A 26,950-nucleotide genomic window follows, 5' to 3' on the forward strand; every position below is an offset into this window, starting at 1 on the left:
CCCACCATTTAACTTGTTAGCTGCATCAATGTTGGCATAGACGTATTTTATTGTTTCACTCACCCAACTGACTTGACTGAAGTTCCGTGCGGTGTAGGCTGAGGCTCGGAGTGGGAGCGAGCACGTCAGACTTCTACACATCGTGAACTTTTGTTCGCCGCTGCCGTTGGGCACAAGCACGTCTTCGTGCGCCTTCTTCTTCGTTGGTTTTGTGTGCCTTTAAGCAGCGAAGCCTCGTCAATGATGTCAGGAGCCTGGAGTCAGCCACATTGGATGTTTACCACACGGTGAGTTCAGTGTGTGTGTCTGATCCATGCGTCTTGTGAGTGTATTCATTTTGTATTTGTGTGTTTGAATGTGTGCCCTGCGACTGACTTGCGACCAGTTCAGGGTGTAGTCCGCCTTTCGCCTGAAGTCAGCTGGGATAGGCTCCAGCGCCCCGCAACTATGAACAGGATAAGCAGTATGGAGTATAGATGGATGGATGGTGTTTGACTGTCCTGTTCAATAAATGATTGAAATTGTCTCGAATGATCACATTTGTCATTAGGTCAACATAGTATCATGTTTTCCCACACATACACACACACACATACACACATATACACACACGCATGCGCACACACACACACGCATGCACACACACACGCTTGAGATGTCGTATTCATAAGCAAATGACTATGATTTTTGACCTCTGACTTCCCAAAACAGATCATTTTATCCTTTCATCTGTGTGGAAATATCTATCCATCCATCCATCAATTTTCTGAGCCGCTTCTCCTCACTAGGGTCGTGGGCGTGCTGGAGCCTATCCCAGCTATCATCGGGCAGGAGGCGGGGTACACCCTGAACTGGTTGCCAGCCAATCGCAGGGCACATACAAACAAACAACCATTCCCACTCACATGCACACCTACGGGCAATATAGAGTCTTCAATTAATGCATGTTTTTGGGATGTGGGAGGAAACCGGAGTGCCCGGAGAAAACCCACGCAGGCACGGGGAGAACATGCAAACTCCACACAGGTGGGGCCGGGGATTGAACCCGGGTCCTCAGAACTGTGAGGCTGAGGCTCTAACCAGTCACCCACCGTGCTGCCTGGAAATATCTAGTGAAGTTTAAAAAAATAAATAAAACATAACACATGTGTATTGATATAGTGTTTTAAATGTATTAATTTAATCAGTTAAATTATGTATAAATATGTTTTAATATATACATGTAACTGAATGGAAGTGTTGATTAAGTTAAAGCTGTTACCTGAGTGGGCTTATTGCATATGTATAGTTGAGTCGAGTGTGTGAGAGTGTGTGTGGCTGCATTACAATTTCCTTCCATTGGTGGCAGCACTGAGCACACACACACACACACACACACACACACAAAAACGTCGGTTTTCGTGTATTGTGGAGTTACCCCTGAAATTTTGACAGGGCAGCCCTTTAGTCATTTTATCACTGAATCAATGATTTTCTTTGTGGGGTCCAGGTTTTTGGTCGCCACAATATTTTCAGTCCCCACGCTGTGACTGTGCTGTCAGATTTTGGTAGCCACAATGAAGCAAAGAGAAACAACGCACACACGCACACACACACACACAGTTTTAAGCCACTTTTTAGAGGAAACATCCAAGAGTTCTGTTGAAGCATTCATTCAAAATTAAGTAATCAAAATGTAATCAAATTTAATTACTTATATTACTTTGAGAAAGTAATAGATATTGACAAGCTAACTTGTAATTGTAACCAACTACATTTGCAAAGTAATATTCCCAAAACTGCTAAAAATACAGATTTTATTCACGATTGAGGGGATCAAAAAAATGGAGCGCTGCAGTGGGGACAGTATAAAACAGTACAGCCGCAGGGTAAACTAGAGTTAGCATGTGGGTTTAGTTCAGTAATTTCCAGTCGTGTTTCTCCACAATATTGCAGTGATAATGAATCATCTTGGCCAACGGGGGGTACAGGCATTAACTTGCACACCTTGCTTTGCGTAATGGCCAGCCGTACTGATGAGTGCGAGATGGCCGCATGTTGCCGCATTACTTTCAGTTTGCAGGTCTTCTCGATGATCTGATTTGACACAGAATAAAGCCGGCTCGTTTGTTCTCAGGCCGTGCGAAGTTCACGCCAACAAGCGCTCTCGCTCCTGAGAAAAGCGGCAGGAAGTGACAGATGGGACTGCAGAGGGGAGGAGAATCCACACTCATTTGTAACTGAGGGTGCACGCCAGCCTCGCTCTACCTCTTATGTAAGACATCCTGATCTATGCTGGAGTTTTGCTGCACTGTGATGTCATCATCATTGTTTGTTGTTGTTCTTGGTGTGTTTGGGACCAGTGGTTCCCAACCACTTTGAGGCAAGGCATATATTTCACATGAGAAAAGTCTCAGATACTGAAATAATTACGATCTCATCTCAATTTACTTACAAGTTTACTTAGTGTGAAGTTCTGGCCTGTTTAGTTGAACACTAAGATGATATACTCACAGAAACTGAAGAAAGATACACACCGAGATCTTCTTTCACAGCTCTTGAGTCTTTCTCCTTTTTTGTTTTTATGGCAGTCATGCTTGAAAAGCTCAGCTCACATAGATAGGTTTTGAAAAGTATGTTTGGGTGATTTCTCTAAGAGCATCGTTTCTGATCATTTTGCAGGCGTGTCGGAATATTGTCTTTCCTACTGTGTGTGGCTGTTTTATTTTAGTAACTAGCTTTGAGAGCTCTCCTTGGTGGTTTTCCTCCATAAATTCTGTTGAACAAAATACTATTTGTCTTTGTTTTAAAGTGCCAGGTGTTTTGTTTGGAGATAGCATTTAAGTTTGCTTGGAACTATTGCGCTGTTTGTCAGCTCTTCCCCACACACCAAGCATAACGGAGTCAGCTCGGTAATAGTAAATCTAAAGGAAAGACAAGAAATGTATTTACCCCATTGTTTTGCTTTCTTCTGAGGAGTATTCATACTGCAACCTTCACTTGAGTTGTAATTTTCTCCAGGACTGAGTTCAGATTGAGTTCATTTCAAGTATTTATCCATTGCTATCTGACTCAAAGCGTGGCATGATTTATTCTGCTGTATGAATGGCAACAAGTGATAAAGAGGTTAATTGTGCCTTTTGCCATATACTAGATCGTTATATGTCGTTGGCATAGATAGAGGAACAAAGATCAATAGTTGATCGTAAATTATTCAAGATAGTTCAAGATAAATTGAGCCACATTTGCTCATTTCCCACGGTACATCTATAGAGAATCACAGTGTTAGACCACCAAAGGTGCTTTCAAACTGTGCTCAGCGTGAACCAGCACATTCATTGTGTATGTGAGCTCGGCAGCATGTAAAGTGGGCGCACTGAAAATGTTTCAATTCGGGTGCAGCCTGCTGTGACAACATCTCGGTGCATCCAATAGGAGAGATGGAGCTGGAGTGAAAACAGCATGGAAGAGCGAATGGAGGACACAACTTTAAATGTGATGTCCCATTGTCCCGAGCTATGAGACACAGGACAGATGTCGTACCGTGACGTGATCAAAAAGGCACAGAGATGAAGGGACATCGCCACTACTGCAGTACATCAACTCAAACATAAAACATAAACATACTTACAACATAAAACAATTTAATAAACATAACATGTTTTTTTAATTGCTCTGTTCACATTGCCATTTGGCATACAGAATGTCCAAAGTTTGATTCTACTTGTGTAAAATTGCTCATTGATGAGAGAGAGGATCTGATTGAAGTGTCCACTGAGCAGTATGATTGCACCAGGATTTCGAAATCGCCACTATCATATTATGCATGATGTCACTCTCAATGGCTGCTGGAGCTCACGCATTTGAATGTATATAAACACCTGCAGTTTTCTAACAGCCTCTAGTTCATTCATTGGTGAGTATATTGAATACAGAGGGAGTGATACAAATTTCCTGTTCCATTTAGTGCACTCTCTCACTGAACTTTACGTTCCTTTATCAGTGAAGTACGCTTCGAAGCAGTCTTCATGGAGCTGTAGCTCACGGACAAACCAAAACTCCTCCAGATCCTGCCATGCCATTAGGATTGGATGGACCCATAACCTCGTTCAAGATGATGCTAATCTCCTTCTCCTCCTCATTATTATATGAAAAGTCAAGGCTTGACATTAAACCATTGACAAATACATATTACCGAGCTGCAGCTTATTTTAAGTTCGAACCAGCAAGAAAAGACACTTGACTGGAAAAAACAGTTCCTGTTCGGTTGCTTAGCAACCAGTGCCAAAAATGGACACGTGTGCACCATGCTACCGACCTGCCTGCCCTGTGGTGCACCTTACACTGTGGTGGGCGCCGGACAAATTAGGTGTAGTGTGAAAGCACTTAACTGTATGTTTGTGATGAATGAAATCCCAAGATGCAACTTGGAATTTATCCAAAATATAATACACTGAAATTATTAGAAATGACAGCAGTCTTTCATTATTGCTGTGCTTCAAATGTTAGCATTTGTCTTTCTATCCTAAACGCAAAGAAAAGTGACACGTTTTGGAAAAAAAACCAAAATGGACCTGTGCTTTTTTCATGCGACAGCAGCAGATTGTGTTGCAGCGGGACTCTGCATTAGTCGTGAGTCAGAATAGACCAGTACAGAAGTGTTATGGTGCTCACTAGTTCATAATATGTGCTAGAAAAACTGAACTGACATTCTTTGAAGCTCAAATGAAAAAGGAGGGAGAGTAAAACATACTGTTTTGTCAAGCTCACAAAGACCCGACTATGAAAGCTGAAAGTACAGTGAACAAAAAAAGGTTGTTTTAATGAGAAGTTGATAACTTTAAAATGTCAAGTTGTTCTTGGCTTTTAGGATAATCGAATAACAGTGGCGGAAAATTTAAAGTGCTATATAGGAGAGAAAATAGCCAGGGAAACTAAATTGTAGGAAGACATACAGCATATGCTCATGTGTTAATGTTCCCACAGCATATTGACAATAATATACTACTGCTAGTGCTTGCTATCATAACCTACTTTATACATTATTGCTAAGAGGAAAAGTGAGTATCTCCACTTCATGATTTGGGCTTTATAGCATCATAACGTTCTCTGTCTTCCCCTGCATGTCCTGTTAACGTTTTGTAGCCAATAAATGAAAACTGTTTTACATTGCGGTGTAATGGCAAATTTCTGTTCTCCAATTACTTTTTTTTAACAAACGATATTCATTCGTCGACAAGGAGAGAGTTTTTTTTGCCCACCCAAAGGTGTTAGGATACCCCCCATGGTGGATGCCCACGGTCACAGCCGCCCCCACCCCACCGTCGCACGCCACTGCAAGTGTCATACACACGAATATTTATAAAACCATTACCCTTTTCTCAGTCTTTGTGATTATGTATTATTAATCAATGATACATTTGCTTCTGCATCACTTCTGTTCTGGACGGCATTGCCATTTTCCATTATGAGCCTCATTGAACACCTCAGCCAGTGACATACAGAAGTTGGAACTGTGATTGGCTGACCATTCCAGTCCAGCCATGGCATAGGCTCCAGCTCACCGGCGACCCTAATGAGGACAAGCGCTATAGAAAATGGATGGATGGACAGATGTCCGTTCAAAATATGAAAACACACAAACACACAGTGATGGTTGTGAAAACACAGCTCTCGAGTTCTGGCGCTAAATCTGTCTGATAGTGTTTTTCTGTGGTGTTTTTTTTTTTTTAATGAAACATGTTGCTGGAAAACTGTTTTTATTGCTCCTGAAAATAAATCTCCAAAATGTGACATTTTTTCCCCCCACTGGTCAGCGACAATATGTTAGCCAAATGAATGTCCTGCATTGGCTGCTTTTAATTGCTGTACGAGACCAGACACTCATTAGAGAGTCTCAAACACTTCTCGTTGTCTGCCTTCCACGACTGTCACTTTTTTGTCAGCCGTTCAGGATTATAAAGTCTACCTTCATCTCATTTGCATCCCTGTCAAGGCCCCCACATTTTTTCTTACCTCTGCAGTGTATGCAGGTGAGTTCACCATTAAAAGAAAGGAAAAAAAGAGCCCAAGTTCTCGGACTGCATGGCCTGCCTCAATTAAGCAAAGTGGAGAGACCTGTTGTTGAAGTCATTGCAATTGAAGCAGCCAGCTGTGTTATCTTGAGAATCTCCATGGGCTTTAATTATTGAACCACTTAACGTGTGCTAGAGAGTTCATCTTGATGCCGTAACACTCAATAGTCGGCTGCCAAGAAGTAAAGAGTCAATGGGTGGGGGCGGATGTGAGCGGGGAATTAGCAGCTTCCGTTCAACTCTTGTTCCAGTGGACTTATATCTCCTCATGTTGTTCCCATCACCGCATTCAACTATTTACCAGCACATCACAATGACACTGGTTTCTGGAGCTCCACTATGTCACTGTTATCAAAGTGGTACTTGACTATCATAACAAAATAAACACAAAAACAGCATTGGTGGTGTCTTCTTCTAATACACCACTATTAAAATCACTCTACAAAAATCTGATGTGTATCACTTCACAAACACATGGCCATATCGCAATATATTACACTGATATATAGTTCCTCCCCTCTTAAGGGGGACGTATAATGGTCATTTGGCTTTTAATGCTTGAATGCAAATAGTTGCGTCTTTGGAGTTCCTGCCTACGCATCAAGTGTGAAATTAAATAAGCAAATCAATCTTTTGTTATCAGCCTATTTCTGATGTGATTCTGATGGAACGTCGAGGAGCAAGCCGTTCTACTCTATGCCCCACTATTGCGAAACAGTAAGGCTAATTAACATAATAACCACCCCCAAGCCAACGGTGATGTGTCCGTGTGCTGCATACACACATGAACTGCTACCTCCAAAAGTTAAAATACTTCTTTTTTTCCTCACACTTTAAGCTCTGCTTCCGCAAGTACAAGCAAGCAAGCAACCGGTAGCAGTGCACACCTGGCTCCACATGTGGCCTGGTTCTCTGCATGAGGCAGATCTGCCCCGAAAACAATGTCATTTGAACCATTGCAACAAATACGTTGTATAATTATGTCTATAATCTTGATTTTTGGAGTATTTTGGTAACAACACATCATAAATCATTTTGAGCACAATAATAAATCAGGAAAATTTCTCACAAACCAACTTCAACGTAACAAAGAAAAAACATTAATTACATCTGTCCAAGATTCAAATGGCAAATTTAGTCAGTCACCACAGCATATTAATGATATATTTTACAACAACTACAGTAGCTTATATTCATCCCATAATAGGTCGAATACAAACGACATTGAAACGTTTTTCAATAACCTAAACATCCCTCAATTAACTTCAGAAAGTAAAGAGTTTTTAGATGCCCCATTAACCCTCGCAGAGTTACATAAGGCCTTAAACGATATGCCAACATGAGAGCTTCAGGCGATGATGGGGTTTCCACGGAGTTGTATAAACATTTCTGGTGTATACTAGTACCACTATTTTTCAGAATGGCGCTAGAGATAAAAGAATTATTATTTAGAAGCCACATGAATACAGCCGCAATAAAACTACTACTGAAACCAGGGAAAGACAGCTAATTACCGACCGCTGTCACTCATTAATACGGACATCAAAATCATATCTAAGGCTTTAGCCAACAGACTAGAAAAAATTCTTCCGTCGTGAATACATTCTGACCAAACAGGTTTCATGAAAGGACGGAGCTCCACCAACAATCTCAGGCGACTTATAAACGTAATAAGTATGTCTCACCGTAATAATCTAAAAACTACTGTCTTGTCACCAGGTGCAGCTTTTGACAAAGTTAACTAGTCTTTTCTTTTTGATGTCCTTCAGAACTTTGTCTTTGGTGACTCATGTATTCACTGGATCGCAGCGTTATACAACTCACCCAAAGCAACTGTCACCACAAATGGGGTCACTTCACAAAGAGGAACTAGACAAGGATGTTCTCTTTCGGCCCTGCTATTTGCACTATTTATCGAACCACTGACAATAGCAATATATTAAAGGTCTCTGTACTCCTATGTCAGATCACACAATCAATCTTTACGCAGATGATATCCTTCTTTATTTACAAGAACCCAAGACATCACTTCAAACAGTTTTTAACCTCATTAAGACATTTTCGCAATTATCAGAATATGCTATCAATTGGTCAAAATCAATAATACTCCCTATAACGACGAACTCATGGAATCCTTCGGACCAAAATCCAAACTTTCTTATTCCGACTGGGAATATCAAATATCTAGGCATGAATATTTCAGCAAAACATATAGAGTTAAATAATTAAAATCACGTACCTCTACTGGAAAAAAATTGTGATGATTTAAAACGTTGGAACAGCCTACCTATCTGACTTTTAGGGCGTATAGCTACAGTAAAAATGAAAACGTTACCACAAATGAACTATTTATTTGCAATGATCCCATTCAAACCCACATTAAAATGGTTCCAAATGCAAGACATTTTTTTCACCTAAAAATATGAAAAATAGAATCAGCCAAGCTACCTACCCTTCAGTAAGGTAAAGCAGAAGGGGGACTTGACGCACCCAACTTCAAGCACTATTACTTAGCTAGCCAAATACAGTACCTCATACCTACCACCCATTTATTGATATTTATTGATATTATTTATCAGCAAGTCTCAAACGCCACAATTGTTTTAAGAATCCGATTATTGCTGCCACTTTATCACCTTGGTGGAAAAGTCTAGAAACCACGCAATCTCAGTTAGCACCATATCATTCCTCCCTAATCTGGCACGATACCGATTTTGTGATTAACAACATATTTTTAATTTACAGCTAATCCAGTTCAAAGTACACCATAGATCACGCTTTACGCAATATAAAATGCATAAAATGCGCTATTCAAATTCAGACATATGCACTCATTGTACTGAAAATGCTCCAGACACTTATTTGCATGCTCTTTGGCATTGTGCACCCGTACGGCACTTCTGGTCACTGGTTACACAGAAACTTTCCTCAGTTTTGAACTGTAGCATTCCAATTTCTCCTAATCTTTGTCTTCTGGGTGATTTAAAAGGTATACATCTTCCAAATAAACATGCTCAACCAATACTTGTAATTCTAGCTATCGCTAAAAAAAACAATACTGTTAAACTGCAAGAATTAACAAGCTATCAACATTAACCAATGGCAAAATCTTGTCATAGAGTATATAACACTAGAAAATAACTCTGGCAAACGTAATAAGCAAATTGATAACTTTAAGAAAAGTGTGTCACCTTTCATTAAAATGGTGAACCTTGAAGCTTAATTCTGTTTGCCTGGGAATTGATGTCATACAGAAATGTAATGTAAATGCAATGTAATGTGACCAAATCATCTCGTCATTGTCGACCCCTGCGCACGTCATAGGGTCACTTGCATGCATCTTAACCCGTATCCTTCTGGATTTGCGACGTTGGCCTCTGGGGATTCTGGGCCTGTCTTCCCCTCCCCTTCTTAGCTACGGTCGTGTCCGTGTTGCCCTCCTGGGGGATGCTGATCCTGGGGCTGGCTGCTCTCCATCCTTGTGTGCCCCACTCCACTTTTGGTCACTGGGCTATGGTTGTTTTTTTTTTTTTTTTTGGGGGGGGGGCATCTTTTCTCTGTGGCCGGACCCGCAAGAGTCTAGCCTCTTACTTCACACACTCTGCACATTTTTAGTACTCACACTGTACATTGGGAACACTCATATCTCATTCAGGGTACCCTGCGGAGCTAGCACATCTACCACTTGAGCTGTGGTAGGGTTGCAGTTGTGCCATACTTTTTGCATTTTTGGATGATGGGTTGAATGGTGCTCCTTGAGATGTTCAAAGCTTGGGATATTTTTATAATAACCTAACCATGATTTAAAGTTCTTCATGTTTATCACTGACCTGTTTCGTCAGTTCCTTGGTCATCATGATGCTGTTGTTCACTAGTGTTCTTTAACACAGTGATTCTCAACTGGTGGGTAAGTGTGTTGCAGACCCAATTAGGGTGGGTCGCAGACAGCTAGTTAAAACGTGATATGCATTCCTTTTCTGATTTTTACGGGACAGTACATAGGCGTACCAAGTTCCCAGATGGAACATATTAGGAAAGTGACAAGAAATATCACTTCCTTGGGCTCAAGCCACTCCTTTACTCTGTAAACAAATACAGTGCAGCTCAGCATTTGTCTGGCAGATGTCATGGCAAATAATATGCCTTCACCATAGCAAACATTTGAAATGGCATTGAAAAATATAATATACTGTACATGCGTTTTCAGAGGCTATTTGTAAACAAAGAAAAAAAATCTTTATTGTTCTTATTTTCTATGAAAGTGGGTTGCAACAATAGGAAAATACGGGTCCCAGTCTGACAACAGTTGAGAACCACTGAAATCTAAGAAATTTTATCCCAAATCCCAAATCCATGTACGCTACAGGGTCAGGGTCGTTCAATCAAAAATGCACAAAAGCTTTCCCCTACGCTGAAAATAAATTTCCGGGTTTGCGAGCCGTGCCGCCGCTTTGCCTCGGCTCAAGCCATATAAATAATACGTAAAGCATCAAATGTTGTTTTACTAACCTATATTCATAGTGTATATTGTGCCTGTGCACGAACAAGCGAAGTTTGTGACCAGAATGTACGTTCAAATGAATGGAGCCGGCAGCTTCCTTTCAAATAGCCACACTTTCCCTTTAATTCTCACCAGCATCCTCTCTCTTTAACAACCTACTTCTTCCTTAACTCTTAATCTATGTTTTTATGGTTTCAGAAATGTGATCAAGGTACAATATTTTGTTTATACAGCTCAAACGTCAATACAGGCTTGCTGTTCAGGGCGTCCAGATATACAATCGCTCAATGGGTTGGGTTGCGTCGGCAACTCTTATTTTAAAATGCTCTGGATTCCTAATAATGTTGGACGTTCCTTTTCTGGGTTGTCTCAAATGCAATTCGTTCCATCTTTTTGGCCATGTGCATTTGGCCTATGCACAAGGGCACGGGTTTTTGATATGGGCGATATTACCATCAGCACCCCGCCCAAATTGACGATTGGATGTATAATGTAAAGATGTACCACCTGTTGTTTTTGTAGATCACAAAAACCTGGCATTTGACCAGGGGTGTGTACATTTTCTATATCTACTGTATGTTTAGTAATTTAGAGTCTTCATTGAATATGACATGAGAAAACTGACAAAATCACAGAGACAGAAACTGAGATTCAAACTCAGATCCGAGAACACACAAGAAAGCAAACCTCACAAATTTTACAATTCCATCATCGACTGCCATTTATTAGTATCAAACCACTGCTACAAAATTACATCAAACATGATGAAAATGGACTTGCATACGTGCTATACTGTACACAATGTAAGCTTTAAATCAATTAATGTACATGGATTTTCTTGTATTGGGACAAATATCAATATATATTTATATATTTAAATATATTTATATAGGTATAGGTATATCAATGCCACTTATGTATATCATTCCAGTGATTTAGAGCCTATAAATGTACAACCGGCACCTAAAGGACCTTCAAACACATTTGAGTAAACATTTCCATTCTCCTCACAACATTTCTTAAGTAATACCATCATATTTTCAACATTAAATAATAAAAATGTGAGTTGATCATATGGTGCCCACGGAATAAGAACGTCCATCCACATTTTTTGAACAAACACCATTAAATGTGTACTTGTTTGTGTGTGTGTGTTTAACAAAAAAAACAACTAAGAAATACATACAGTATGTTGTATTTGTATAAGGGAGCAGGAGTGGAGGATCTTTTTCCTTTCAGGCCTTCCGAGGGCCATCGTAAATATATGAAAAAATATGACGCAAATTTTTGTGTTATATTTTTTGGGGCTTTTTATAACAGTTCCTGTGACGTTTTATTTGTTTTCAGAATTGCACAGCAGGCCGGATGAAAAGGTCCTCCACCCCTGCTTTCCACCAAGAACAAAATGTTGCTGCAAAGTGATGTGTGGTGCATTTGTGAGCATTGAAAACAAACCTAATAGTGCACACAGCAGCATTATATTGACTGTTCCTCATTTTCTTTTAAAGTTCCATTAACAGCCGGTGACTTATTTTTCACGTCTCACTTGACTAATGCTTTTCAAACGTCCACTCCAACAATGGCAGCTGCCACACTAGCATACACACTTGAGCCAATTTAAAAAAAAAAAAAGATATATATATTTCACCCAATTCTTTTGCTTGGAGGTGGAGAAAGTACATTTTGTCTTCCCCATGTGTTTGACCGAAGGACTTATTGCAATCTGCCACGTGACAAACGTGCACCAAGTGAGTGTGTTTGTGTTGTTCTTTTGATGCTCACAACTCAGTATGCTGCTCAGTGAGGTGCAATGTGACTGCTGCAGAGGCAGGCGGCAGAATGCAACAATATCTCCCCAAATTAAAGGCATGGGGAAGGGTCTATTAACAACACAGCCAACCCCACTCCAATAATATTAATAAAAAATAAAACAAATCAAATCAATAAAAACAAATACAGAAACAGGAATAATGGATATGAAAAGCCACGCAGCCCTAATTTACTTGCTGGACAACGCAATTTTAAATCAACCTGAAGTGCACAGTAGGAGCATCAAATCACTTTGCTATTTTAAAGCTACGAAGAAGCATTAGGGCCACACAAAAAAAAAAAAAAAAATAGTCTGAGAATAAATGAACGATGTTACCAGACAAAAAAAAAGTGGTAATATTTCGACAAAAGAACAATATTTCTCCCGAGAAAGAAGTCATAATCCTAAAATATTATCACATGATGGTAGTATAATACAGTCACAATATTACGACCATAAACACCTACTTGCATTAGGATGAAGTCAAGGGTCAAGTTACATGTTTCACAATCAATTCTCTCTAAGAATTTATTCTTGTAACATTTCAAGCGCTGGCCTCAGACTAATACTCTGATTTTAATATCTTACTACAACTTTGTTTTTTCCCCCTCTACATATTATAACTTTATTCAACGTCCGCTGTTCTCAGTAATTGTTTGAAATTATTATTATTTTGTTGTGTGTGTGACCCTAATACTCTTTTTGTAAACAGCAACGCATCACCTTGTGTGCAATCTCCGATCGGTTCGTCAAGTGCCATCTCACCTCCCCACATTGTAATGTACGCGCTACTGTAGAGGAAGTCTGACGGGTGGAGTTGTTGTTGCTGTTTGTTGAAACCTACTGTCTCCAAGAAGCATTGTTTATTTTATATTTCACTATTTGCAGCTGCACGGAAGGGAACTGTCAGGTACAGTGTGTCAATCACCTTAAACAGAAAGCAACGAAATGCATTTGTGGTGTACACGACTACTGTAAAAAGGAGTTGAACCCTGCATAACTAATATTGAGGGCAAACAAATGCGGTGCTTGGTATTTGGAGGCATATCAGCATGTTGAAAATGCAATCCAATTTAGTAAAATTGCAATTTTATTTCTTCTTGCGCTCCCTTAAGTGCGCAAAGGTCACTGTGAAGCACATTTGTGGCTCTAATTAAAGAGGAACATAATTATGATGCTATCGCACAAACGTGTAAATTGATAAAAATTGAAAAGAGGTCAAATTATTTATGTAAATAATTCCATCCATTATCAGTGAAAGTAAACGACGGTGACTGCAAGACTGCACATAATATAACTGTAGCTAGCAGCAAGTCTCGTTTTCTTCAAGCCGTTCAGCTCGTTCCGCTATTTTTTGGGCGTTTCTGTTGTCAAAAATTAAGAACTGTAGCGACCCACTTTTAAGCACAGCATAGCGCCGTACAGGAGTGGAGGACAGAGCTAGGCACACTGCTGTCCAATGATTGGTCCACAGAGAGGTGTCACATCCTTGTTACAAGGAAGGTAATAAAAACCTGCATTCAAAAAAAACAACTTATTATGACATCGAGGCGCTTGTTTAAGAATTTTTAAGGATCATGCCAGCACACTGCACTGTTATTTATTTATTTATTTTTGTATGTAATGCTAGTACCGTGTTAAGAATATTGCTACCCACGAGTAGCGCTACATCATCTGTACGTAGCTTAACTTCCCATAGCTGACGTCACGTTGGGCTTCTTTAGATCCCATCCAAGTAGTGCACTCCATTTTGCCTCAGATTCCACCCAAATGATCAAATTCTTAAGAATAATTCATGACTTATTATGCCCATCGCTAGCATTTACACACGCCACAGAGGAATCACAAGCCCGATCAAGAGTTCCCAAACTAAAACACACTGCTTGGTGTAAATGTGGATTAATGAAAGGTCTACTTCCGTCATCGTGGTGTTTGACAAAATACTCGAAGGCACATTCAATACAGTACTTCTGGTTTGTATACATTTGAACGCATCGGTTAGATCCCGATACAGTATATGGAGATGGCTCATTTCAAACTTCAAGCGTGGGCCTCCTCTACATGCAAAAATGTATTTCAATGAGATTTCTGATGTTAGCAGGGAGGTGAGGCAGTGCACTTTCCGGTTGTAAACCAACATTTTAATTTGGACTGGAGACCATCATGAAACAGCCCGATGGAGCACACAGCGAGTTCAACATCATGTGATTGTAGTTTGTGCAAACAAAATACAATCTGAGTCCCTCCTCAATGCATTCCGGGATGAAATAAACCGTGACTTATGTTTGTAAATATGCCAGAAGATTTAGCGACTAACAGCGCAGTCAATAATGACGGCGGGCGCAAAAGCAGGATAATCCTATATGCTGTGTGCACTGTGGCATCTGGCCATCTGGGCTCAGCCGAGTATTTGCACAAAGCGTTCGAGGGCACAGAGGAGGGCCAACAAATATGCATGATATGCCACGATAAACATGACTCAGCAGCTACACTGGGACTAACCCCTACGAGCGTTTATTAACTCACATATAGGTTTAAGGATCGGAACATGACGTTTTTTTTAATTTTTTTATTGCAAATAAGATTGAATTAATAAAAGGGAATTGTTTATACCATTTCTCCCCGCAAATATTCAACATCCAGTACATTTGATGTGGCATACAGTGGTGCCTTGAGAACTAATACAGTCTGTGACCACACGTAAAACAAAACGATCGTATCTCAACTCCATCCATCCATCCATTTTCTGAGCCGCTTCTCCTCACTAGGGGTCGCGGGCGTGCTGGAGCCTATCCCAGCGATCATCGGGCAGGAGGCGGGGTGCACCCTGAACTAGTTGCCAGCCAATCGCAGGTATCTCAACTCATCTTTCCTCATTGAAATGAATGCCAAGACCATTAATACGTTCCAGCCTCCCCGCCAAAAAAACAACAAACGAGCACTCACAAATGGCACTCTATAACATTGTATTTTATAAGAACGGTAATAACATAATTAAATAGAATTTAAAGAATTAAACAGTTTGTACGTCATGATCAATTCCTGCGGCTCCTGGTGTACATGACTTGACCACTGGGTGGCAACACAATACAGTGATGCCGACAAATGTAGAAGAGTTTCACTCAACTGCTGTTGGTGACTCAGTAATCTGCAAGAATATTAGTTTTCACAGAGGATAAAAAACAAAAATATAATATAAAAAAATATAAAAATATATGCTTGTGAGTATTGGCATATTATCAGTCTACATGTGTTGCAGCACCATTTGAGTTCAAATATCCATTGCTTTAAGCGTTATAGCAGGCATGTGCACAGACATTTATGGAGGCAGGTGCTCAAGCCCCCCCCCCCCCCAAAACAAAGGCCACCGTTTGCCAAAATTATTCACACAATAATAATAATAAAATAAGAAGAGTACATATAGTTAAATTAGGTATTAATGTCTGTATACAAACAACAAAGTCAATAAACCTATTTACAAATGAGGTGAAGGGAAGCTACCATGAATATAATAATCTATACTTGCCTATTCATATAACGGGGGCTCAGCGAGAGGCACAATTCTCACAAGAACTGAAATAAAAACCCATCAACACTTTTGGGGGGAGTTGATGACAGAGAGTTTTGTTTGTGTGTGTTTTTTTTTTTTTTAAATATTGATGAGTAAAGAATACAAAATGGTCTCAAGGGCACTTTGCTGGAACACCACGAGAGGTCTATGTGTGCACGTGTGTGAGCATTAAGCTAGCGGACTTAAAGGTAAAATTATGTTTTGTTTTTTTTAAATATACATGTATTGTTTGTTTTACTTGAATTAGGAGTGGCATTAAAGAGCTTGAATCCTCTTTTTTTTGACAAATTGTTCTATGCTAAACTCCTGGTTGTTGTTAAGTGAGCTGAGTTGAGATCACTCGTCTTTCAAATTTTTGTCCACAAGTCAAGGCAAACAATTAGCCAAATAACGGCTAGTAGCTCGGAAAACTTGTAAGTTGGATCACTCGTATATCAAGGCACCACTGTACTAGCAGGTGATTACTGCTAGCAAAATTTCAGGCTTTCATCAAATGCGTCACAAAAATTTGCAGGGTAACGATAGGCGACTGTGATATAAAATAAAATGAACAAATCAACAATAAATGGCGGATATTTCATGTCAACATGCATCACAAGCACACTCTGGACGTCAAACAGTCAAGTGTGTGAAAACTAGGACTACACACACAGGCTCTAAAGATACGAATGTATCTATATTTTCTCCACATATACACACCCATTGAGTCTGTTCTACAATACTGTAATATCGGTGCACGCCCTCTCCCCGCTTCAAAAAGGAGCTCAGTTGATTGCACACATTTGTTCTTTTACTCGACAAATAAACACACCTCAATCAATGCAACACTGTGCCCATTCAAATCAAATGAGCCTCACATAACCGGTTGTTTCAAATGTACTTTTATACACTGTTTTTACGTATAAAGGAAGTGAATAAATATGTTCCTCACTTATTGTTCATTGTAGCTTAACATTTAAACGAGACCATATGGTGCAGGTTTTTCATTTTTTTAAATGTTTAGAATTTGTTAAACAAGCTAACAAGAAAAAGAAATCACCACAGAACCAAACGTAGAAGCAATAACAGTGTTTGTGCTTTAAAGTCTTTTAACTGCCATGGCTATTTCGCTAGAAGATTTGCAGTTTCAAGTTCATGTGAGGATACTGGGAGTTTAACACAACGACAACTCAATCAATTGTCCTCGCTTGTCTAATTTCGACTATTTGTTCGGATGGAACATTCAGTAATATAGTCTCTTAAACAAACATTTAGTGGCTCGTCTAAATGTCCTTCAGTGAGTATGTTACTATTAAGGCATTACAGTATCTTCTTACACTGTAGATTGATAGATACTGGAGGATGATTATGCCATAGACAGAAAGTCAGAAGTTACCAGGTTCAGTTTACAAAATGAAACAAAATAGAACGCTCGATTTAGTTTGACTTCATGGACATTCACTTATTCTATGGATGAGTCAAGCTTGAGTTGCTATGCAGTTTTTAGCTGTAATCATATTACATATTTGGGTTGAAAAGTGAGCGGGTTTTTATTGATACTTTTCTAGAAGTCACTTGTTAATTCGTGTAACCATTTTCTGCAACGTTTCAGTTTATTTCCGGATAATGTGCGGCAATAACAGGGTTGTTTCGGTACAAATGCTGCATTACAGGGAAATGCGAAAATTGGTAATCAAAGTTGGTTCCAACTAGGGAAGTCAGGGCAAAGCTATGTTTTATTACTGCATGAGATGCAGTAGCTTGATGTCACACAACTATGGCGGTCCCCAATAACACGCTACACAAACTATTGGCTATACTAGAAATTGCTATTTCATACAACTGGTGTTGCCTGGAACTGTGTGTGTGTGTGTGTGTGTGTGTATATATATATATATATATATATATATATATATATATATATATTTGTTCGCATTCAGCTATAACTTTTGGGGGTCGTAATTCATATATTCTAAGTGGCACCTCTCGACTTCCTGCCAGTCTTGAATGCAGCAGGTAGCGTAACATAACCATCTTTTGAGAACTCCTTTAGGAACTCTTTTGTACAAGAAAAGGGAATGAAGCACTCCCACCTTGCCCAAAATACAAACAACGAATCACGAAATCATTAAGATGCAAGCAAAGCACGTGAGGTTGGTATTTTCCTCTTGACTGAAACAGACCTTTACGAAATGTGACAAGTTTGTGACAAATCTGCGAGGAGAAGCAAGGCGACTGTTCCTTTCGTCATCTGTACATCGTCATTTGATTGAAGTACCCCACCAAAAACAAACAAAAAACAAAGATTGTTAAGATACAGATATGTTACAGGTAACTTTTCTACTTTGACTACCTGATTCAAGCTGTTAAACAGGCACGCTAACTAAACGCAAACAAAATGACTACTGCTTTTGTTGTTGTTTTTTTTTATAGTAAAATGAGTATTTTCTTCCATTCAGCCACCCACAATACATTCAAATGATCATTGTTATGGTAATCACGTGTACTGAGAGAATTGGCACAGTTGTTTCTTTATCGTCGTGAGAGAGATAAACAGATGCAAATGTCAAGTGAGTGAAGTTGAGCGTTTGATACAATTGGACGCCAAGGATGGAGAGGGGCTGATTCATCCATCAATCAGAAAATGAAAATGCAAAGAAAGAAAACAACAAATAGTATTTACATGAAGTTCACTATGACAAAAAAAAAGAAAAGAAAAATAATTATTATTTTCCCCTCTTTGCCTTGCAACAAACTGCACCCGTTTGGAATCCAGTCATGGGCGATGTCACCGAAGACTTGTAAATGCTCTCGACAGTCACTTTGCTCGCTGCTCTGCCGCTAGTACGCGGCCATCAAGGTGGTCAGAGCCAGGACCAGGTACCGGCAGGCCAGCGGGAGGTGCGCGCTTCCTGTGCTCCCATAGGGCGCAGTGTTGGGTGCTGTGGGCGGCAAACAAGACAAGAATAGTTGCAGTGGTGCATTCACTGGGGAACAAACTCAATACTGACACATAAACAAGATATTTGTGAATGACTTTGGGGTTTGATGCAAGTCTTTGCTTTTTACAATTGGTTGAGTCAAATAATTGACAAACTTTCAAATAATGTATACAGTAAGTTTCTTTGAAAGAACCCGTTGAAAAATACCAAATGTTGACTAAAAGTGCTTTAGGCAGATGAGTCACAACAGAACAAAAAATGCATTTTTGATCTAAATTTAAAAAAAAACAACTGTGCCTTTCAAAGCCCATTTTGAGGAGTATTTTCGAATCGGTACACATTTGGACTTAAAACACTTTTTCATATCAAAGCAGAGTATCTGATTAATTAAACAAAGACGTGCACAAGGATCCCAATTATCTCCTTTTTTTGGGGAGGCATACACTTTGTTTTATCTTCAAAGTAGTGTTGTACAAGAATTTAAATTTAAAATTTGAATCACTCTTCTCAAATAAAGCAACATTCTCAAGTTGTACAAAACCTTATCTAAGGATAAAATTACGTTGGATAAATATGACTTAGGCATTTGGCAGAGAAATATGCACTTGCACTTGAAATAAAATGAGTTTTTTTCTGTGGTCACTATGATTAAAAAAAACCATTAACATCAAATATAGGTCGATGCAAAATTTCTGCCTCAAAGCTCCGGAGAGATTAAAAAAAAAAAAAAAAAAAAAAAAAAAAAATTCCACCCGGAACAATGTTTATGCCACTAGAGCCCATGTTTTACACGAACATTTATTGCAAATGGATGCAGTGTTGGGTCACTGTTAAACTTGCCCAAAAACGACAGACGAGCGTCTGTACGTGACACACTGTGAGATGTGTTTTGTACATATAGCATGATGTATGAGTGAGCTGAATGGTAGTTAGCGTTTTTATTTATTTATTTTTACCTAAAATGGTAATCGCTAGCACACCCATGCTACTGGCGATTGCTAACCGTTTAGCATTAAGCATTTTGTCGTTTTATATTCTGTACACTGAATTTATACCATACGCTCAGTACCAACATATGCATTTTAAGGATAGAAGTCAATTAGCATTTTTTTGGGGGTGATTATTATTCGATTATTCGATCAATAATTAATAGGAGAGTCGATTCTAAAAAGATTTGATAGTGACAGCCCTATTAAGGAACCATTTTCACCTCCACCAAGCACGATTTCTAAGAAATGTCAAGGAAGAGTGACACTTATTAATTCCCAGTAAAAATACTGACAAAATGTGGACATAAGAATTCATTCATTCTATTTGTTGTTACAGTCCGAGTGGTGTCATGAGATCCAGCAGACGCAACTGCCGCTACATGGCTGGAGTGGAAAAGAATGGCCTTACACAGAAGACGCATTTACTGTAGGTTAGTTTAGCTTTAGCAGAGGTCTGTGCTCTACTGAATGCTAACCTAATGGTTCATGTTTTATTTCTGGCATGCGTAAAATCATAATCGAAATGTGTTGTAATGAACAAGTGTTAAACATCCAATATCTGAGTATGTTTAATAGGAAGGAAATGACAAATCCAGTTTGTCAATTTTAAAAAGCAATTTTAAAATCTCATCTGTTATAACATCATGTTTTGACTTGAACATTATCAATTGAGACCAGTTTTGTAAGACTTCACAGTAACAGTAAAGCTACCACTGATGTGAGCGCAAACACAATATATCTTCCCTGCTCCAAATATATTTATTTTTAAATTGTTTTTTTTCCCCCTTTTCTTTTGACTTTTTGACACTTTTTTTCTGAAAGGACATTGGTGATCAGTAAACTAGAGTATCCGCACTGAAGTAAGTCACACACATTCGCCTGTTGCCATGCAGATGACTGAGCATGTGTTTATTCTATGTTTTGCACTGTTTATTCTATGTTTAGCTCTGTTACTGGTTTAACTTTGGCAAGTTTCTCCTTCCCTTCAATTACGTTTAGCTTGATAGAACCCTCGATCAGTATTGAACAGCAGAAGGTGCACTTGAGTGAAGGTGTTGACTGCTACGTTAGTTTCTAAAACAAGCCACTAACTAGCTGTTCGCTTTTTTGAAAGGCGCTTGAAATAAAATGTATTATTATTATTACTAGCAAACCGATGACTGGGTAGCTGCCATATGCATGTCACATGGGATCAAAAGATAGTGTTTTCTGTAGGCGTTAACGTTTAACATTTTTGACATTACATTAGCAGCTGATCTAAATACCTGTATATACTTGTAATTTTAAGGGGGGGGAAAACGTGTGAGGTGCATCAGCAAAGCTGTTTCTTTTTCCCTCCTAATTTGTCAAAGTCAAAGAGTGTTAAACATCCATCCATCCATCCATTTTCTGAGCCGCTTATCCTCACAAGGGTCGCGGGCCTGCTGGAGCCTATCCCAGCTATCATCGGGCAGGAGGCGGGCTACACCCTGAACTGGTTGCCAGCCAATTCCAGGGCACATACAAACAAACAACCATTCGCACTCACATTCACACCTACGGGTAATTTTAGAGTCTCCAATTAATGCATGTTTTGGGGATGTGGGAGGAAACCGGAGTCCCCGGAGAAAACCCACGCAGGCACGGGGAGAACATGCAAACTCCACACAGGCGGGGTCGGGGATTGAACCCCGCTCCTCAGAACTGTGAGGCTGACGCTCTAACCAGTCGTCCACCGTGCCGCCGAGTGTTAAACATATTGTAGGGTTTTTAACACATTAATAATACTTTTGCCTATACTGTATTTGTATGGTAATTAATAATGTTTATTAATTATTGTACATTTTATTAACTATTAAAGAAGTGGACCAGTCACAGCATTACCGCGCTCCAGAGATGCTTGGGCCCACCGACTATAGCGACTTTCTCTCTCCCTCCGAACCCATACATCGGCGGGAGCGGGTGGCCGTTTTCTCCTCTGGCATCAACTTCTGCGGAGAGAATCATCCCTTCAAAGACTGTCACCATCCTCCCCAACAGTAAACTCACAAAGGAGCTGAAGGAGATCCTCAATAACAAGAAGGTATCTTCTTTTCAGGGTCTGACAGAGGCAAGGGATTTCAAGAGAGGTCAAAAGAGCCATCAAGATCATCAAGCTGAAACAAAGTGGAGGAAAAATATACTAAGGAAACTCCGTGCAGCTTGGCAAGGTCTGCAGAGGATGACTTCTTTGAACTTCACCACCACCTTCTCCATATCAATGGCAGCAGCCCAACATCTCTTCCTGATGACCTCAACTCAACTTAAACATTCTCTCCCAGACCGGTTCACAGTTTGAACGCATCCAATTTGCATACCAAGCAGCCAGAGGCTGTCATGCTTGTGTGGTTACCTGGGTGGTGTCTTCCCCTTAGGTCCCCTCTCTTGCACACCGCTACTCCGGAGTGCTCTCACCACCTGTACCTCGTTGGGCCTGATTGCCTCTTGCATTTTACGTAGTGTCTCATTCTGTCTCGTCGCCAATTCGTTGTACCTTGTTATCATATTTCAGCACTCCAAGTTCCACGTCCCTGACTCACAGTAAGCCCTGACCCAGTTTTTGATTATTGACCTCTCCTTAGTTCTGTTCATGACAGAATGAACTGACCATAATATGGATCCAACAGACTCAGACCCGGTGCGTAATGCCCTCCAAGCGCAGGGCCAACGGCTCATGAAGCAGGATGAGCAGTTTGGAGCTTTCCATGTGCATCTAGGAGAACTGTCTGAGCATCAGTTCTCGACGATGAGACAGGTGGCCTCAGAGTTAGAAGTTTGAATGAATGCTGTACAGAAAAATTAATCGTTAGACACAGCGCCTGATGCAGCTACGGTACCACTTTTTTCGTGTGAACCAGTCACCACGCCACGACTTGTCGCCTCCACGGCACTTTACCCACAGCTCTCCTGACTGGAGAAGTTCCCGGGGGATTCCCACAACATTAAGCCGTTCATCACCCCGTGTGAACTGTGTAACCTCTAGGTGGTGGTGGCATATTGCAATGAAAGTGTACAGCTTTTTCATAACCTCTAGATAGCGGCATACATTTATAAAAGGCGAAAGTTGTTTTTCATTTCCCCCTATACCTCTGTATAATGCGCACTATTGACTTTAGACAATTTTTGGGGGGAAAAGAATACGCATTATACATGAGAAATTGCGGTACATCCTTGTGCAAATCTCTCTAAAAAACTTTCTCTAGCTGAGAGAAATTATGATGTAGGTGACTGTGAATCGCTGGCTGGAATGGAGGCACTGGCTGGAGGGAGCTCACACCCCATTTTTGGTATGGACAGATGAGAAAAACCTTGAGTATCTTAAGTCTGCTAAAACATTAAATGCTAGGCAGGCTAGATGGGTTCCATTCGTCACCAGATTCAATTTCACGTTATCCTACAGTCCTGGCTCTAGAAATGGTAAACCGGATGCGCTATCAAGCATTTTATATGAGGAAAAATCTGTGTCTGAGCCTAAAACCATTTTGCCAAAATCATGTTTTATTTCTGCTTTTGCCTGGGAAACTGAAACTGAAGCTGTGGTCAAAGAGGCCCTGAATAATGTTAGACCCCCACGATTGCCCTTAAAACAGGCTTTATGTGGTCCTTTCCTTAAGAGAAAGGGTTATTCATTTGGCTCACACAAACAGGACTGTATGTCACCCAAGAATTTCCAGGACTCAATCTGTCGTCAAAGGGCGCTTTTGGTGGCCTAATGTTAAGCAGAACATTACCAATTATGTCAATGCTTGCCAGGTGTGCGCTGCTAACAAGCCCCCCTGCCAACGGCCTTCCGGGGAGTTGCGCCCCCTGCCGATACCACAACGTCCTTGGTTTGAGATTTTATAGACTTTGTGACTAGTTTACCGCCCTGTAAAGGGAATACTACTGTCCTCACTGTCGTAGGCAGATTTTCGAAAATTAACCTGGATTATCAACTAAATCATCTTTATCGTCTTGTTCAATAAACACTCATGACATTGGTTAACGTCTACCTCGGCAGGGAGCGGCGGGTGGCATCTTTTGCGTGGCATGTGCGCTACATATGTATGTATGTATGTATATATGTATTTATTTATTTATTTAGGTTGTAAACATGTCAAAGTTCTCTGAATCTGAATGTTAGACAGTAAAGGTTGTGCAAATGGCAATGTTTGCACTCTGGATCAAAATATTTCATGTATAATTGATTTCAATGCAAAATGTTCATTGTGAATGTGGTTGCCAACAGAAGTGAAGTCAGCACCAAATATCCATGTTTTTAACTCCAGGTAAAAACTCTCCCTTTTCCTCATGCTTATGATTGAATATTTGACAGCATATCCAGTTTAAAATGATCTTTCTTGCAGTATACCTTTTTAAATTTTAAATTGTTCTCTTTATTTTTAAATATTTCTAAGCTGTTTTTAATTTTTATCTTTCGCTTTATTTTTCAATGCCTTTAATCATGTAAAGCACATTAAGTTACCTTGTGTATGAAATGCGCTATATATAAAAAAATTGCTTTGCTTTGCCTCAAGATGAGATCAAACAGGAAAAAATGGCAAAATACAGACGACTCTCATGTCATCCATGTACAGTAAATTTCTCAGTAGGATCAATTTGACATTGTGATGCTTAACCTACTAGATAATAGTAGAGCTTCAGGATTGGGAAGAGATAAGGCTTTGCTTTGTTGTTGGTTTGACCATTAGAAAGCCACAGAAATACGAGCAGGCTTCTCTCGGGAGCTGTGTCAGTCAGGGCAGCATTTCATTGGAAGGGGCTACTTCGCAATTCTAACTTACTCTTTTACCTTGTAGCTCAATAAAGTGTACAGCCGCACACACTAAGCATGAAGAGGCAGTGCAAACAAGCCGCGTTCCACCAGGGGAAATCATGTGGTGCAACGCCCATATCAGCAGGGTGCCTCTATTTACACGTCAATGTAATTAGTTCACAGTGTAACTCCTCTGATGTGGACCTCACGCTGTACAAACACTCACTAGCCAAATGACAAGCATAAAAGTACACACATGCAATTAGTACCCTATACACTTGTCTACATATTGGACTTCAAGAAGCCTGGACTGCATTTTTCACTCTTGTTGTTTTGTATTGACAAAAATATACAGTGAATGTGTTTTTTTAGCCAACATAGGAGCCTGTTTTTGACAATGGCGGGGGGGGGGGGGGGGGGGGGTACAAAGTGACACCTGTCCGATTATCAACTGAGAGACCTGCTTTTACCTGATATTTTCACACATTACTTGCTGTTACTGAAGTTGTTAAGCTGTTACAGAGCGAACCCTACTTCCACTGACAGGCAGAAGAAGGGGGAAAGCATCAGTTTGAGATGTCCAAACGAGACCACATTTTCATTACGTGTGGCTCTTTGGCTCTTGTTTTTCCTTTTGTCTCGCCCGTTCTATCTTTGTCTCATCTTTCTTTCTTTCTAGCGCGCTCTCCTACTCTCTCTTCTCCAATCGACGGTACAGGATAATGACACAGTTTTCGGCGAGAGCGAGCCGAGAAAATGTTGCCATGGCAACAGCTCCTGTCCTGCTCAGTGTTTGCCGGAGTCTGAGAGCTCTGCATTGTACTCCAGCCATGACCACAGCGACATCATTTGGACTGGTTTCGTTCGCTTCCATTTATTTATGCAGTTATTATCAGCTCTTTGCTTATATTTACATAGTAGCAATAAAGGACACTTGCATAAGGAAGCGTAGAGGCAGGTAGAAGGCTTGTCAGAGTTACTTGGTCCCTGCCTGCTCACAGTGTTTGACTTTGGCTTATTATCTTTTTGTGTCACTGTGACAAAGCAAAGACTCCATTGTTTCCACTGTGTGGGTTTTAACTTGCCATTCTAATTAACTCCCAAACCTGGAACTGCCTTGCAACACCATTATTGTGCTTATTAACATGAAACCGAAAGACACTGAGACGACGTGAGTGGGGGGGTGAAAAAAAGAAAAGGGGAAAGGGGATATCAAAAGGAACGAGAGCGGTGAAAGAAGACAGTGATTGAAGCGATGCTTCTTTGGGGCTTCAATTTAATTGCCATGTACATCAGTGCCCGGCTACAATCAAGCCTTAGACTCTGAGACAATATATCATAAAGAAACCGACAAGGTGCACGAGCGGCAGGAAGACAAACGAGGCTCCAAGGGAAGACGAGAGCTCTAAAAGGAGCGGGGATGAACGCGATATGCTTCAATTACTGTTTTGCAACACCTCTACAAAGCATGAGACAAAATCATGAAAATACCAAAACCTACTTCCTTTTTGTCATTCTGGACCTGAGCTATCAACTATAAATCATCTCCTGGGAATACGAAGCATCTCTCTCCTTGTCCCTCCTTCCTTATCCTTCCCAAATGTCCGGCAACAGCAGTTTTGTCACCCACATATCATATGTACAACAAATGTTAGGGCCCTGAACCTCACTCACTATTGACACAGACAATGAATCATACTGAAATATGGGACAGTGACACTGTTTGGGGGTTTCTGTGCAGTGCCATCTGTGTGTGTATTGCGCAATGTACTATAATTCCTTGTGTGAGAATCATTCACCAAAGAAAATATGTTTTTGTTAATTCGCCTCCCAATTTATTGCCGTGTAATAACATTGCCATCTTTCAATTGAGTCGAACTCTCTCAAGAACAAAATGCGCAGCTAATTAGGGAAGGGTGAGTTATTACTTTTCTCAGGCTAAATACTTTTAAAACCCCAAATAATGTGTTTTTTTCTTCACAATAGGAAGAAAACAATATCATAGACTCATGACATTGCCTCAAAGTACTTCTTCGAGGGTACTTTCCTTGTGTGCATAGTTGCATGAAATCTGATGTTATAGTCCTCAATTGCTTTCATTGCGCTGAGATTGACTGGCGATTCTTTCAGGCATAGCAAAGGGCACTAACATCCTGTGACCCAAAAAGAATAAGCTAATTGAAGAAAATATATGGATAGATGAATGAATTGTAGCAACTGTAGGTCATAGCACCACTCAACATTCCCACGCAATTTCTGGTTCATCAAATAGCAGTCTCTTCGTTCTTTTCACTCATTTCAAACCTTAAAAAAAATATAAGGTTTGTTGAC

General features: G+C 40.1%; 1 protein-coding gene across 5 annotated transcripts in view; it reads right to left on the minus strand.

Moving 5' to 3' along the window:
• Positions 1-231: 231 nt before the first annotated feature.
• The window catches only part of negr1 (neuronal growth regulator 1), a 254,875-nt gene continuing 228,156 nt past the window's right edge, over positions 232-26,950 (minus strand). For 4 of the 5 annotated variants that reach the window (XR_009789358.1, XR_009789357.1, XM_061779296.1 and 1 more), the window contains one exon: positions 11,250-18,856. Coding sequence is in view for 3 of the 5 variants with exons in the window: in XM_061779296.1 (XP_061635280.1) it covers positions 18,756-18,856 (101 nt within the window). In the remaining 2 variants the exon portion in view is untranslated. Of the gene's footprint in view, positions 255-11,249; positions 18,857-26,950 lie in introns of those variants that run through there. The other variant, XM_061779295.1, reaches the window with a different exon arrangement.

Source organism: Phyllopteryx taeniolatus, chromosome 7 (genome assembly GCF_024500385.1).
Source record: "Phyllopteryx taeniolatus isolate TA_2022b chromosome 7, UOR_Ptae_1.2, whole genome shotgun sequence".
In the NCBI taxonomy this organism is placed as follows: Eukaryota; Metazoa; Chordata; class Actinopteri; order Syngnathiformes; family Syngnathidae; genus Phyllopteryx; species Phyllopteryx taeniolatus.